Source organism: Salmo salar, chromosome ssa24, assembly GCF_905237065.1.
Source record: "Salmo salar chromosome ssa24, Ssal_v3.1, whole genome shotgun sequence".
NCBI classification, from domain to species: Eukaryota; Metazoa; Chordata; class Actinopteri; order Salmoniformes; family Salmonidae; genus Salmo; species Salmo salar.
In genome coordinates, this window is record NC_059465.1 from 28,391,431 (window position 1) to 28,408,139 (window position 16,709).

Here is a 16,709-nt window from a genome sequence, read left to right on the forward strand (position 1 = left end):
AGAGAGCGAGAGAGAGCACGAGAGAGAGACAAAGACAGAGACAGAGAACGAGAGAGAGCGAGAGAGAGACAAAGACAGAGAGCGAGAGAGAGCGCGAGAGAGAGACAGAGACAGAGAATGAGAGAGAGTGAGAGAGAGCGCGAGAGAGACAAAGACAGAGAGCGTGAGAGAGAGAGAGAGAGAGAGAGAGAGAGAGAGAGAGAGAGAGAGAGAGACAAAGACAGAGACAGAGAGTGAGAGAGAGCGAGAGAGAGCACGAGAGAGAGACAAAGACAGAGACAGAGAACGAGAGAGAGCGAGAGAGAGACAAAGACAGAGAGCGAGAGAGAGCGCGAGAGAGAGACAGAGACAGAGAATGAGAGAGAGTGAGAGAGAGCGCGAGAGAGACAAAGACAGAGAGCGTGAGAGAGAGAGAGAGAGAGAGAGAGAGAGAGAGAGAGAGAGAAAGAAAGACAGAGACAGAGAGCGAGAGAGAGCGAGAGGGAGCGCGAGAGAGACAAAGACAGAGATAGAGAACGAGAGAGAGCGAGAGAGAGACACAGAGAGCGAGAGAGAGAGAGAGAGAGAGAGAGAGAGAGACAAAGACAAAGACAGAGAGCATGAGAGAGAGACAAAGACAGAGACAGCGAGCGAGAGAGCATGAGAGAGAGACAAAGACAGAGAGTGAGAGAGAGAGAGACAAAGACAGAGAGTGAGAGAGAGCGAGAGAGAGAGAGAGAGAGAGCGAGACAAAGACAGGGAGCGAGAGAGCGAGAGATAGACAAAGACAGATAGCGAGAGAGAGCGAGAGAGGACGAGAGAGACAAAGACAGAGACAGAAAGCGAGAGAGAAACAAAGACAGAGAGCGAGAGAGAGAGACAAAGACAGAGAGCGAGAAAGAGAGAGAGACAAAGACAGAGAGAGAGAGCGAAAGAGACAAACACAGAGACAGAGAGTGAGAAAGCGTGAGAGAGAGACAAAGACAGAGAGCGAGAGCGAGAGAGACAAAGAGCGAGACAAAGACAAAGAGAGAGAGTGGGAGAGAGCGAGAGAGACAAAGACAAAGAGAGAGAGCGAGAGAGCAAGCGAGAGAGAGCGAGAGAAAGACAAAGAGAGAGAGAGAGAGAGAGAGAGAGAGAGAGCAGGGTTGCTTTTTTGCTAAGCTCTCTCAGATCAAAGCCAAGTATGTCTGTCTAGAAACATCCTTTTCTCTTTCACACCCCCTTACACTGAAAACCCATCTGGCTCAGTGTTCTGCTTTTGGGTTTCACACTGCAGTACTAAACCAGGCTCCTAACACTGGGAGTGGCAAAGCAAATAGAGATAGAAATAGAGATGACCATGATATTGACATGATACAAAGGGACAGGGTTGTATGGGCCCTATCTATAGACTGAAAACCCCCTTCCTGGCCCCTAGATAAAACCCCTTCCTGGCCCCTAGATAAAATCCCTTCCTGGCCCCTAGATACAATCCCTTCCTGGCCCCTAGATACAATCCCTTCCTGGCCCCTAGATAAAACACCTTCCTGGCCCCTAGATAAAATCACTTCCTGGCCCCTAGATAAAATCCCTTCCTGGCCCCTAGATAAAACCCCTTCCTGGCCCCTAGATAAAATCCCTTCCTGGCCCCTAGATAAAACCCATTCCTGGCCCCTAGATAAAACCCATTCCTGGCCCCTAGATAAAACCCATTCCTGGCCCCTAGATAAAATCCCTTCCTGCCCCTAGATAAAACCCATTCCTGGCCCCTAGATAAAACCCATTCCTGGCCCCTAGATAAAATCCCTTCCTGGTCCCTAGATAAAATCCCTTCCTGCCCCTAGATAAAATCCCTTCCTGGCCCCTAGATAAAATCCCTTCCTGGCCCCTAGATAAAACCCATTCCTGGCCCCTAGATAAAACCCATTCCTGGCCCCTAGATACTGTATGATAGATGCATGATACTCTGTACGTGGAGTCGAGTCGAGCTCTCCCCCACAGTTGAGCTATAGTGTTAATTAAACTGGGTCAAGAAGCAGAGCCAGCTAGCAGACGTTGCCACCGTTTCCCTTTTCGTTTCCAGCCTTTTAATCAGTCTACAGCAGTCAGATCATGACATGAACTAGTCCCGGTCTTAAGTGTTTCACTCTGAGCTTACCAAAGACTCCTGAATTATTAACACTGACTCCATCAGACTTCCAATGGCCAGCCTGTCATAGAGGACCAAGGCTATTCAGAGTCATTCCACACAGAGGCTAAAGTACATACTTTTCCCGTACTGTACGCTGTCCAGAGTGATGAAATTAAACGTTTGTCCTATTATGACATTCCCCAATGGTAATACTCCTTAAAAAGCACTTGGCTTTGTCTCATTAGACCTAACGAAACCCCTTTTCTGTGACTAGAATCACAATACAACTTGACTTCGCTCTTGGTGTTTTATAACCCAGAGACCAAACAGCCTTTGGTACAAGCTAAAAGTGTAAATTGGACATGTGTACAGTTTTTTACTTATCCTCTTGCTATTCGACATCTTCGTTATTCTAACAGCCTTGAGTGTAATATATCACATGAACATAGATATATCATCAAACAGAATTGTATTGATTAATTGATTTGACTATGGACAACGGGAAAGCTATGAATGCACACACTCACTAACATGCATGTCAAACACGAACAACATTTAAACATTCAAGAATAAACACACCCTAGAAGACATACATACACACCCTATGCACACACCAGGGTTTTACACACACCTTATGCACACACCAGAGTTTCATACACACACCTTATCCACACGCCAGTGTTTCACACACCCTATGCACACGCCAGGGTTTCATACACACACACACCCTATGCACACACCAGGGTTTCACACACATCCTATGCACACACCAGGGTTTCACACACAACCTATGTACACACCAGGGATCATACACCCTATGCACACACCAGGGTTTCACACACAACCTATGTACACACCAGGGTTTCACACACAACCTATGTACACACCAGAGATCATACACCCTATGCACACACCAGGGTTTCACACACCCTATGCACACACCAGGGTTTCATACACCCTATGCACACACCAGGGTTTCATACACCCTATGCACACACCAGGGTTTCACACACAACCTATGCACACACCAGAGATCATACACCCTATGCACACACCAGGGTTTCATACACCCTATGCACACATCAGGGTTTCATACACACACACATCCTATGAACACACCAGGGTTTCATACACACCCTATGCACACATCAGGGTTTCATACACACACACAACCTATGTACACACCAGGGTTTCACACACCCTATGCACACACCAGGGTTTCACACACAACCTATGTACACACCAGAGATCATACACCCTATGCACACACCAGGGTTTCATACACCCTATGCACACACCAGGGTTTCACACACAACCTATGTACACACCAGGGTTTCACACACAACCTATGTACACACCAGAGATCATACACCCTATGCACACACCAGGGTTTCACACACCCTATGCACACACCAGGGTTTCATACACCCTATGCACACACCAGGGTTTCATACACCCTATGCACACACCAGGGTTTCACACACAACCTATGCACACACCAGAGATCATACACCCTATGTACACACCAGGGTTTCATACACCCTATGCACACATCAGGGTTTCATACACACACACATCCTATGAACACACCAGGGTTTCATACACACCCTATGCACACATCAGGGTTTCATACACACACACAACCTATGTACACACCAGGGTTTCACACACCCTATGCACACACCAGGGTTTCACACACAACCTATGTACACACCAGAGATCATACACCCTATGCACACACCAGGGTTTCATACACCCTATGCACACACCAGGGTTTCACACACAACCTATGTACACACCAGGGTGTCATACACCCTATGCACACACCAGGGTTTCACACACAACCTATGTACACACCAGGGTGTCATACACCCTATGCACACACCAGGGTTTCACACACAACCTATGTACACACCAGGGTGTCATACACCCTATACTCTGGACCCTGATCTCTCTTTTGACGAACATATCAAGACTGTTTCAAGGACAGCTTTTTTCGATCTACGTAACGTTGCAAAAATCAGAAACTTTCTGTCCAAAAATGATGCAGAAAAATTAATCCACGCTTTTGTCACTTCTAGGTTAGACTACTGCAATGCTCTACTTTCCGGCTACCCGGATAAAGCACTAAATAAACTTCAGTTAGTCGTCCCACAACTGTCCCAGAGTCTGTTTGGGCCATTTCTTTCTCCTGATGAATAGAAAAGGTCAACTTTTCTACTATGGGGGATAGTAGATTGGCATAGACTCATAGGCGGCGCGTCCATAAGTCTAGGGGAAGCTAAGCTTTCCCTAAGTAAATTGAATTAAATTGCCAAGATTATATAGCTTAATTAGCCCACTCCTGTCTAAACTGAAATAAGGCGGTCGTCGTCGCCGGCCTACTAGCTGCCACCGATCCTCTGTTTCACTTTCTGTTGGTTAGGTCTAGGTTAGGCATGCACCTGTTTTGTATTAGTTGTTTAGTGGGGGGGGGGTATTTCTATACGCCCTCAGCCATGCATTGAACAGTATTTATTTTTACAAATAGTGATTTATATTATTAGCCTAAATTATGAATATGAAATCTACATAAGTCTGCAAATGTAATGATGCATGGAATGCTTTATTATGAAGGTGCATTTTTATGGTGGAAATGTGTTTCCCCAAACCTGAAACTCACACACCTCCTATGATTAGGCTGGTGATTTTCTGTTTGTTACTCGTCTTGTTGGCTGAGGAAAAGTACATGTGGACAGTTATTCTAACATCTTCAAAGTACGCGGTAAGGAAACACGTCATTCCATCCTCGACTTTCATTTTCTGTTAAGATTATTTACCATAATATAAATGTTATTTCTGTCATTCTGAGCACCGTGGGTGGACGCCCTAATCTGGTTACACACCCACATCTGGTTACACACCCAATGCATATGGGTCTGGTAAACTTCTCAAATGTCTGGTCAATTTTTGATTTAACCTTTATTTAACTAGGCAAGTGAGTTAAGAACAAATTCTTATTTACAATGACAGCCTACCAGGGAACAGTGGGTTAATGGCCTTGTTCAGGGGCAGAACGACAGATTTTTACCTTATCAGCTCGGGGATTCGATCCAGTAACCTTTCGGTTACTGGCCCAACGCTTTAAACCACTGCCGCCCCAAACTAAAATGCTGCCGGTCAAATATCTAGAGCCACATTTTCATAACGGAAACCCTGGCACACGCACACATTCACACACACAAAGGCACCCACCCACAACATACTTACATCTAGGTGAAAGTGCCTCATTCCACATTCTAAGCACACAGTAAGAAGGTAGCACTTAGACTAATCGATTAGACAGATTTAATAATGCTCAGTGCACCCAACCAAAACCTTTTCCCTCTACAAGATTTACTTTCATCAAGCAGCCAGCTCACCTCATGTTGAAATACAGGGGGACAGGGTGTGTGTGTGTGTGTGTGTGTGTGTGTGTGTGTGTGTGTGTGTGTGTGTGTGTGTGTGTGTGTGTGTGTGTGTGTGTGTGTGTGTGTGTGTGTGTGTGTGTGTGTGTGTAGAGGGTGCATAAGAGAGCCATGACAAGAGGCGATGACTTCTGGGACCACGGACCAGTGGCCAACCAAGCCACACACACTCACGCACGTACGTACAACATGCACGCAGGCACCACACACACACCCACACCCAACACAAATACACACACACATTCGAGAACAAACACACATACATTTTATTCTAACTGGATACCGTACTACATGGGTACCGTACTACATGTTGAACTGTCTACTGAGACTCCATAAATCACAGCTCTGGCGGCAGATACATGACTTCCTCCCTATACATAATCAAATTGTCTTCCATCCCAAGAAAGACCCATAACTTCCACCCGCTGACTGACGGCAGCATAGACAAAGTTCTGGGGGTCAAAGGTCCACGCAGAGAGAGAGTCCTGGGGGTCAAAGGTCCACACAGAGAGACAGTCCTGGGGGTCAAAGGTCCACACAGAGAGACAGTCCTGGGTGTCAAAGGTCCACACAGAGAGAGAGTCCTGGGGGTCAAAGGTCCACACAGAGAGACAGTCCTGGGGGTCAAAGGTCCACACAGAGAGACAGTCCTGGGTGTCAAAGGTCCACACAGAGAGACAGTCCTGGGGGTCAAAGGTCCACACAGAGAGACAGATCTGGGGGTCAAAGGTCCACACAGAGAGACAGTCCTGGGGGTCAAAGGTCCACACAGAGAGACAGTCCTGAGGGTCAAAGGTCCAAACAGAGAGACAGTCCTGGGGGTCAAAGGTCCACACAGAGAGACAGTCCTGAGGGTCAAAGGTCCAAACAGAGAGACAGTCTGGGAGGTCAAAGGTCCACACAGAGAGACATAAATCTGTTGATGTCATGGATGTTGTCATGATAATGGGCTAGGGGTTGGAGTGGGGGTGGGTTGGTACACTTTTAGAAAAACAAATTGCTATCTAGAACCTAAAAAGGTTATTTGACTGTCCCCATAGGATAACCATTGGAAGAACCCTTTTTGGCTCCATGTAGAACCCTTTCCACAGAGGGTTTTACAAGGAACCAAAAAGGTTCTACCTAGAACCAAAAAGGGTTCTCCTATGGGGACAGCCAAAGAATCCTTTTGGAAGCCTTTTTTCTAAGAGTGTAGAGGGAGCGTGGGCCAGGGTTTGAAAATGACTTTCTTCCAGGAGCAGAGGAGTGGGATTTGAACATGCGCACACTGGGGTTATTATGGTTCGCCAAGCATCGGGCCCAGGCCCCTCCTCAGTGCCCCAATAGCAAGCATCTTTACCATGCTGCTGTTTTGGAGGTTTTTGAAGCATGGTAGACAGGTGATATACAGCACTGGAAATAGAGACAAAACACAGCTACAGTAGGCCCATATTTAAGTGGCAAGACATCTTATTTAGACGGTTTATTTCCAACTATTACTTTGTTTTCTCAGAAAGCGTTTCAAATCTGAAAGCAAATACTGTCTGAGAACGGGCCCTTTCATTTCAGATGCCTAGTGGGAGCCATGCCAACGGGAAATACATGTCTGAGAGTGAAAACAAACAACTGAGGTCTTAATTGCGAGCTTGTGTTCTTCGCTTGCCTAGTTAGTGAAATAATGTCTTAATTGTAATTTCATGCGTGTAGCGTTTGATTAATTTAGACATAAAGGTGAAAGCTTTCCAAAGCTCCTGGAGTAGGCTGAAGTGTGTTTACACACCAAAGTGCACAAAGTTAGAGACGTTCCCTCAGGGTTTCCATGATTACATGTCCTCTGTTCACATACCCTAGCTAAGTTCACACCTGTAGGACTCTCGCTTCACTGACTTTCAAATACCATTTCTCATTTGCACTTACTTATTTAGGTTATAAGAACATGGACGTGTCGAGGAAGGCAAGAGAGAGAGTGAGCGAAAGAGATGAAGGAATAGGCTACTCCAATGAGATGAGGAGAAAGACTGATATAGCGAGATATTCTGTGGTTAATTAAACCTCCATCCAAAACAGAAAAAGTGTGCAGTGTTAAATGTGAGCACCAGACATAGTGTGGTAAAGCATCCTTCACTCCAAGCATTTTACAAATAGATTGCTCTGACTCAGAAATGACACTGTTGTGAGTGTCCTCGGACCACAAACAGAGAGAACATAACGTGCAATGTGACTCGTGTCAGTATCACGCAACATGGCTAATTGAATGTGATAATCACTAGTTTTCCAAAAGCCACTAGAATTGAAACAATCCCTCTCACAATCTAAATGATTAATCTGGGTTGGTAATGAAGTACAACATTTGTTCTGTGCAGCAGTCAAGAAATCCGCAGCAGAGGCTTCAGCCCAACCTATTAATTTACTTGATTTAACCCTGATGTATGCAGTATACAGATTACTGTTAAGCCTAGAGCGAAAAGGACTAACACACATATCAGTCATTTTTCTATTTTTAACTACAGTGCATTCAGAAAGTGTTGTTTCTTTTTCTCATCAACCTACACACAATACCCCATAATGACAAAGGTTTTCTGACATTTTTGCTAATTTATAAAAAATAGAAAACGGAAATATCACATTTGCATAAGTATTCAGACCCTTTACTCAGTACTTTCTTGAAGCACATTTGGCAGCGATTACAGCATCGAGTCTTCTTGGGTTTGATGCTACAAGCTTGGCACACCTGTATTTGGGGAGTTTCTCCCATTCTTCTCTGTAGATCCTCTCAAGCTCTATCAGGTTGAATGGGGAACATTGCTGCAAACCTATTTTCAGATCTCTCCAGAGATGTTCGATCAGGTTCAAGTCCAGGCTCTGGCTGGCCCACTCAAGGACATTCAGAGACTTGTCCCGAAGCCACTCCTGCATTGTCTTGGCTGTGTGCTTAGTGTCATTCTCCTGTTGGAAGGTGAACCTTCGCCCCAGTATGAGGTCCTGAGCGTTCTGGAGCAGGTTTTCATCAATGATCCCTCTGTACTTTACTCCGTTCATCTTTGCCTTGATCCTGACTAGTCTCCCAGTCCCTACCACTGAAAAACATCCCCACAGCATGATGCTGCCACCATCATGCTTCACCATAGGGATGGTGTCAGGTTTCCTCCAGATGTGACACTTGGCATTCAGGCCAAAGAGTTCAATCTTTGTTTCATCAGACCAGAGAATCTTGTTTCTCATGGTCTGAGAGTCCTTTAGGTGCCTTTTGGCAAGTGGGCTGTCATGTTCCTTTTACTGAGGAGTGGCTTCCGTCTGGCCACTCTACCATAAAAGCCTGATTGGTGGAGTGCTGCAGAGATGGTTGTCCTTCTGGAAGGTTCTCCCATCTCCGCAGTGGAACTCTGGAGCTCTGTCAGACTGACCATCGGGTTCTTGATCACCCCCCTGACCAAGGCCCTTCTCCCCCAATTGCTCAGTTTGGCCGTGCAGCCAGGTCTAGGAAGAGTCTTGGTGGTTCTAAACTTCTTCCATTTAAGAATGATGGAGGTCACTGTGTTCTTGGGGACCTTCAATGCTGCAGAAATGTTTTGGTGCCCTTCCCCAGATCTGTGCCTCTACACAATCCTGTCTCGGAGCTCTACGGACAATTCCTTCAACCTCATGAATTGGTTTTTGCTCTGACATGCACTGTCAACTGTGGGACCTTATATAGACAATTTACCACAGGTGGACTCCAATCAAGTTGTAGAAACATCTCAAGGATGATCAATGGAAACAGGATGCACCTGAGCTGAAATTCGAGTCTTATAGCAAAGGGTCTGAATACTTATGTAATTAAGGTTTTCTGTTTTTTTTGGTTTAATACATTTGCAAAAATTTCTGAAAACCTGTTTTTGCTTTGTCATTATGGGGTATTGTGTGTAGATTGCTGAGGATTTTAATTTTTTCATCCATTTTAGAATGAGGCTGTAATGTAACAAAATGTGGAAAAAGTCAAGGGGTCTGAATACTTTCCGAAGGCATTGTACGTTACCCAACCTATTTGAGACAGCAATTTTTAAGAATTAAACAATCACAGCAAACGGTGAACATTCCTACAACTTTAGGTAACGTTCCAATTGGGTCCCAATTTGGTTTCCAACTAGCTTGACAAGATCCCATGAATATAAAACAAAAATGTCCCAGGGTAATATTATATGATAAACATTAGTAGAAGTACATGCCATAATGGTTACAAGAACATTTGGAGAATGTTTGTTTTTGACGTTTTTAGAATGTGTTAATCAAACGCTCATTGAGAAAACATTATAGCCATGTCATAGGAACATCCGAGGGAACCTCTGTCAAACTTTCGGGCGAACTTTTAGAAAACTTTATAATATTACAACATTCTCAAAACATCCCTGCAAACGTTCTGAGAATTTAGGGTAACCACAAATTGTTAGCTGGGTTTAGAGCACAACCAAGTCCACAACAAAATCAACAACAATGCAGAATTCTCGACAGCTATTCCAAAACTGTTTACAATAATTGGCAAATTGTCTATTTCTTGGACACCCTTCTCCCCTGAACTGATCAGTCTGTCTAAGGTTAACTTAAACTGTAGAGGCCATCCACTCCAAATACCAACTCAGTAAGAGCGCCACCTATAGATAACACAGAGTATATACGTGCATTTGTATATGAACAGTGTAAAAATAGCACATGAGAATGATAGACACCGGAGCTGTTGTATAAGACTATTCTGCAGTTCCATTTTCTCACCCTAGGAGCTATAGCTACATAACTGCTACTGTGGTATTCAAATGTATTCTTTGGCGGTCTCTCCCTTCCATGCACTCTGCATAAGATGGAGCATTAAAATTGGCATTGGAAGGCTTCATATACATGCATGATGAGAGAGAGAGAGAGAGAGAGAGAGAGAGAGAGAGAGAGAGAGAGAGAGAGAGAGAGAGGTAAAAGGAGAGCATTTCACACTTCTTGTGCAACTCCAGGGGGCATGAAAACAATTCAGTAATGAATAATACACTCACTATCTGAGTCTCTCTCCTACAGAGGGAGAGGAAACAGAGAGGATGAGAAAGGTGCCAAGAAAAACCTCTCCCAGAAGAGGGACAGAGGAAGAAGGGATACAAAGAGGAGAGGAAAGTGCTGAAATCCGAAATATAGAAAAAGGAAGAATATAATAGCAACGGCAGATTGAAGGAGACAGGTATTCAGTTTCAGGGCAATTGTCTTTTTGTATGTCACACTTTTTTCTTTCAGCAAAAAGTAATCTGTAACGATAAGCCAAAGAATATGCCAAAAAGCGTGAGATGAAAATATTGTGATTGCTCAAGAGAGGGCTGTCCAGCAGCTTACATTAATGGGTGTTTCCTCTCTAGGCTATATCATTTCAGTCACCAATTCAGCAAACACTTATTTCCCTCCATAATGGAAACATTATTCTCTTGGGGGCCGACACTTGACCAATTGCTTGTCATTTGAAAGGTCGAGAGGAAACTCTGTCATAATGGGGGATTTAATTACTTGTTGAAAACACCTGCCAGAGAACTTGATTCATTGCCAGTATGTCTCAGGAATGAATCATGGCACAGACTCAGTGAATTACCATCGCACGCTGGCTCCATGTGTCCAACACTTTATTTTCACTGTTCACATCCACCCTGGCAGACATTCATCCTTATTCTGAATGATCTGTAAATCCATGTGGGTAAGGGTGCTGGCAAAGAGAACAATTGGGTTAGAAGACGTACCATGATTGGTCAATAACAGCACCAATCAAACACCAGGGAATTTAATCTGTCAAACCAAGTAACCTGCTGTCCTTGAAAAGGATCAGGTGACCTACAGTTGATCCAGTAGGATCTCCGTGAGGTTAAAACCCCTGACGTTCCCAAGATGATCAATCTTTAATCGATCGGTTTGTATCTGTGTGTCACCTACCTAATCCACATCATCCACTCTGCTACTCTCCCAGGCTGTGAAAGGGCACATGGTGGGCTGTTACCGTAGCAACACATGGTGAGAGTGGTAATGGCTTTTTGATTAACTGTGCCGACCAATCAACACTTGGCCATGGTGTGTCAGCAGGTTGGAGTGTGAGTGTGACATTTAGAGGTGTGACTGTGGCTGTGACATGATGGGACTATTGGAATCTGAGGGAATGTGAAGTTACCAATGATTTATCTACATTAAGCACTACTATACAGAAGAGCTGTGTTCTAGTGAATGACTTCCAAATAAGCACAACCAATATTTCTAATCACAACCTCTAACCATTGTTTCATCATGAGCAAAGAGTGTCAAGCAGTGGATGCCAAAAGCCATCTACAACCACTGAGAAAGGACCTCTGTGGACATCATAACAGCAGTGACCACCTCCGTCTCTCAGCACTGAAAAGTCCAACAGCACTGATTTCTGAATAGACATTGTGGCCAAATATAATGGCACCCTTGCAAATTTCTTAAATAATTCCCTATTTGTTCTAAAATATGTTGAAAGAAGGTGAAGGTGCTTGTGTGGGGGAGAGATATGAGGTCCAAGAGTTTGGCTGTAGCATCAAAGGGCCTCATATGGGGACACCCACACAGATCTATTTGAGCCATACACATGCAAATGCTTAACACACACACACCGGGTTATTAACAAATGCCGGGTTATTAACAGCCTGTAATATGTTGTGTATCAAATGCCTGGTTATTAACAGCCTGTAATATGTTTATACCAGACAGTGAATAAAACCAGCTTATAACCAGGTCTATAAATATCCTGTGACAACCAATACATTTCCTCATACATTTTCTCACTGCCCCTCATACACTGGACACACGCATGTGCACATTCAGTGCACGCACACAGCCCAATGCAGAGAAGGCTGGTTACAGTATGGTCTCTTGCACCCAACAAGGATAACCTCAGGGAAGTCACATCCAGGAATAAAACACTTGTCAGACAGAAAACAGGAAGGTGTGGATTGGCTATAATACCATCTGAACCTAACTGCTCAGATATCTTCACCAAACAGTCACAGTATAATCCTCTGCTGGCCTTTCTTCCTCACAGCCCCATCCTGTGTCAGCCTGGTCCCAGATCTGTTTGGGCCATCTTGTCAATGACCAAATAGGAATTGGTAAGACAGCACAAACAGATCTGGGACCAGGATATTCCCGTGTGGCTTCAGCAGTTACCTGTATACCGAATGGAGAAAAAAGAATTCCTAACTACCCACCTTAAGTCAATATCAACCTCCCCTTCTTCTTCCTCTGCTCCTAATCCCTCTCCATTCACTGTCCCATATCTCCTCCACCTCCCTCTCTCGCCCTCCCCATCCCAGACCACTCTGGTACCCATACCTTGAGCAGGCGTACAGATGGTAGGAAGGCTGCAGCGCACAGTTTCCTAATGGTCCAGTTGATTGGCCGCGGAGCATCCAGCTGCTGGTTCATGGTTCCCGCTCCTCCCGCCCGGCTTTTCCAAGAAAAGAGCCCTTTGGAGGGGGCAAAGCAGCAGAGTCTCCGGCCAAATAGAACAACTCAGATCCCGGCAGAGCATGACCCCTAACACCAGACCACCACCTTCGTCTTGGTCCCCCGGCAGCTCAGCCCTTCCTTCACCTGGGTGCCCTCCTTCCACTCTCCCTCTCCCCCACCCCTCCCTCCCCTCCCCACAGATCCAAAGGGTCCGATGGCCGAGTTCTGAATGCCTGGAGCATCCAGCCCTCTCTCCACCTGTGGTATCCCAGTATCCCAGTCTGCCAGTCCACCCGGAGCATACGTTCCAGAACAGAGTAAAAAACAAAGAAAAGGATATGGAGAAAGAGGAGAGAAGAGAGCAGCAAAAAGGAGAGGAGGAAAGGAGAGGAGAGCAGCACAGCACGGGAGAGCAGAGCAGAGCCCGTAAACTGAGCAGAGTGACAGGGAGCAGCACAGCACTGTCTCCAAGACGAGAGAGAGAGAGCGAGAGAGGACGAGAGAGAGTGGACGAGAGAGAGAGAGAAAGAGAGAGAGAAAGAGAGAGGGGGAAAGGGAGAAGGAAAGAGAATGGATGATGCAGAGAATGGATAAGGCAGATTGAAAGAGAGAAAATATAAATAAATTAGAGAATGAGAGAGCCTGAGCACAAGGCAAAAAGAGGAGAGAGGACAGGAGATGAGAGAGGAGAAGAGAGCAAGCGAGCAAGTGAGAGAAAGAGGGGAGAGATGGAGAGAGGTATGGCGCGTAAGAAAGATGCAACGAGAGGAGTGTGTCACAGATATAGCCCCGTTCATTTGGAATGGAGATGAATATGGAGAAATGTAACTGATATGGCATTCAAATCAGTATCATTTTTACACTGAATGCATATGTCATCATCATCCATGTTTATAAAACCATCAGAATGCTAAAGCAGGCAAACCCCCACTTAAAAATATTGAGTAGAAATGTCCATACTCTAAAGAGCTATGTTTCTTCCGCTCCATTTCACTCTCTGTAGTGTCCCTCTTCTCCATCCCTCTCTTTCTCTCTGCCCATTCCACTGACTCTCTCCAGGGTGTGTGTGTGTGTGTGTGTGTGTGTGTGTGTGTGTGTGTGTGTGTGTGTGTGTGTGTGTGTGTGTGTGTGTGTGTGTGTGTAGAGTGCAAATTATACCGTGACATTCAGGGATCTATTTTTGTTTCACAGGACTTTTTCACAGCAACACATTCCCGCACCTATTTGTGCGTACTCTTGCACCTGCACAAAAAAAAAATTATGGGCCTAATAGCAAAGACATGTGCTTTAACAGGCAACATGGATTACCTTTAAATGTGGCATGAACACAACTAGTCAAGATGTTTTCATCTGATTGTCTAACAAATCACTTCAAAAAGTATGCTACCAGCACATGTTGGTCCACTCCAAAATAATCCAAACAGTGCACTGTGCACCTGCCATTTGATGAAGGGAAAGACACACCTATTACAAAACACTAAAAAGTGTGATGTCATTCTGCGATTGTCATTAGGCCTACACTCTTATAGCCTGAATTAATTGATGCGTCTTGCTGAAAAATGTACCTTTTATCTAAAAAGAAAAGTCGGGACCCCTGAAAAGGGGCTAACATACAGGACCCAAATAGAGCTGTGTCTGTTCTGAACTCATCGGCGATGGAAACTGTGAGGGTCCAGTTGAAACAATGTTGCAAATTTGCTAGCAGGCTGGACCCAGTTGATAATGTTGCAAGTTCGCTAGAAGACTGGACCCAGTCGATAATGTTGCAAGTTCGCTAGCAGACTGGACCCAGTCGATAATGCTGCAAGTTCGCTAGCAGACTGGACCCAGTCGATAATGCTGCAAGTTCGCTAGCAGGCTGGACCCAGTCGATAATGTTGCAAGTTCGCTAGCGGGCTGGACCCAGTCAATAATGTTGCAAGTTCGCTAGCGGGCTGGACCCAGTTCGATAATGTTGCAAGTTCGCTAGCGGGCTGGACCCAGTTCGATAATGTTGCAAATTCGCTAGAGGGCTGGACCCAGTTCGATAATGTTGCAAGTTCGCTAGCGGGCTGGACCCAGTCAATAATGTTGCAAGTTCGCTAGCGGGCTGGACCCAGTCAATAATGTTGCAAGTTCGCTAGCGGGCTGGACCCAGTCAATAATGTTGCAAGTTCGCTAGCGGGCTGGACCCAGTTCGATAATGTTGCAAGTTCGCTAGCGGGCTGGACCCAGTTCGATAATGTTGCAAGTTCGCTAGAGGGCTGGACCCAGTTCGATAATGTTGCAAGTTCGCTAGAGGGCTGGACCCAGTCAATAATGTTGCAAATTCGCTAGAGGGCTGGACCCAGTTCGATAATGTTGCAAGTTCGCTAGCGGGCTGGACCCAGTCAATAATGTTGCAAGTTCGCTAGCGGGCTGGACCCAGTTCGATAATGTTGCAAGTTCGCTAGAGGGCTGGACCCAGTTCGATAATGTTGCAAATTCGCTAGAGGGCTGGACCCAGTTCGATAATGTTGCAAATTCGCTAGAGGGCTGGACCCATTCAACACAAGTTTGCTAGCGAAAGCTCAAGACAGACAGTTTTTTGTTGTCTGGGTTACTCTAGCCCCTCCCTAGTGAAAGGACCCCATAACCACAACAACATCTTGTCCAAAGGGACAAGCTGAAACAAAGCTGCAAACACCTCTTAGTACCCAATAATTAAAACCTTGAGAAAAAAATTCACAAGTTCAGACTGGTACAGACAGATTCAAAAAGCAGTGATGCAATAATTGTTTGTGTGTGTGTGTGTGTGTGTGTGTGTGTGTGTGTGTGTGTGTGTGTGTGTGTGTGTGTGTGTGTGTGTGTGTGTGTGTGTGTGTGTGTGTGTGATTGGTATAACAGTGACAAATACACGTAAAACCGTGGGGGGGATCTGTAGAAGAAAGTTGATGACTGCTTGTATCAGTTGAGGTCTTTACTGTGGTAAGAGTTTAGCTAAGAACAAAAGGGATGGCATTAGCAATAGCAATAATACCAGTCCTACCATATATGTATATATCTCTCTGGTCACCCCCAAAGCCAATTCCTCCTTCGGCCGCCTCTCCTTCCAGTTCTCTGCTGCCAATGACTGGAACGAACTACAAAAATCTCTGAAACTGGAAACACTTATCTCCCTCACTAGCTTTAAGCACCAGCTGTCAGAGCAGCTCACAGATTACTGCACCTGTACATAGCCCATCTATAATTTAGCCCAAAACAACTACCTCTTCCCCTACTGTATTTATTTATATATTTATTTATTTTGCTCCTTTGCACCCCATTATTTCTATTTCTACTTTGCACTTTCTTCCACTACAAATCTACCATTCCAGTGTTTTACTTGCTATCTTGTATTTACTTCGCCACCATGGCCTTTTTTTGCCTTTACCTCCCTTATTTCACCTCATTTGCTCACATTGTATATAGACTTATTTTTCTACTGTATTATTGACTGTATGTTTGTTTTACTCCATGTGTAACTCTGTGTTGTTGTATGTGTCGAACTGCTTTGCTTTATCTTGGCCAGGTCGCAATTGTAAATGAGAACTTGTTCTCAACTTGCCTACCTGGTTAAATAAAGGTGAAATAAAATTTAAATAAAAAAAATATATATATATGTCAATACCATCAGTGCAGGGCAGTGCATTTCGACAGGGACTCGCGTCATGTGACTGGTTCTCAGTAGGATGCCCCGGGGCTCATGGGAGAACAGCGAGTAGCGTTTTTGGTCGCCG

At 45.0% G+C, this 16,709-nt stretch overlaps 1 protein-coding gene across 6 annotated transcripts in view; it reads right to left on the bottom strand.

Moving 5' to 3' along the window:
• Nucleotides 1–13,768, bottom strand: part of LOC106585358 (transient receptor potential cation channel subfamily M member 3) — a 165,784-nt gene extending 152,016 nt beyond the window's left edge. For all 6 annotated transcript variants that reach the window (XM_014171467.2, XM_014171465.2, XM_045706852.1 and 3 more), the window contains exon 1: nt 12,856–13,768. In XM_014171467.2, the coding sequence (XP_014026942.1) occupies nt 12,856–12,948 (93 nt within the window). In that variant the 5' untranslated portion in view covers nt 12,949–13,768. The remainder of the gene's footprint in view (nt 1–12,855) is intronic.
• Between the last annotated feature and the right edge of the window lie 2,941 nt (nt 13,769–16,709).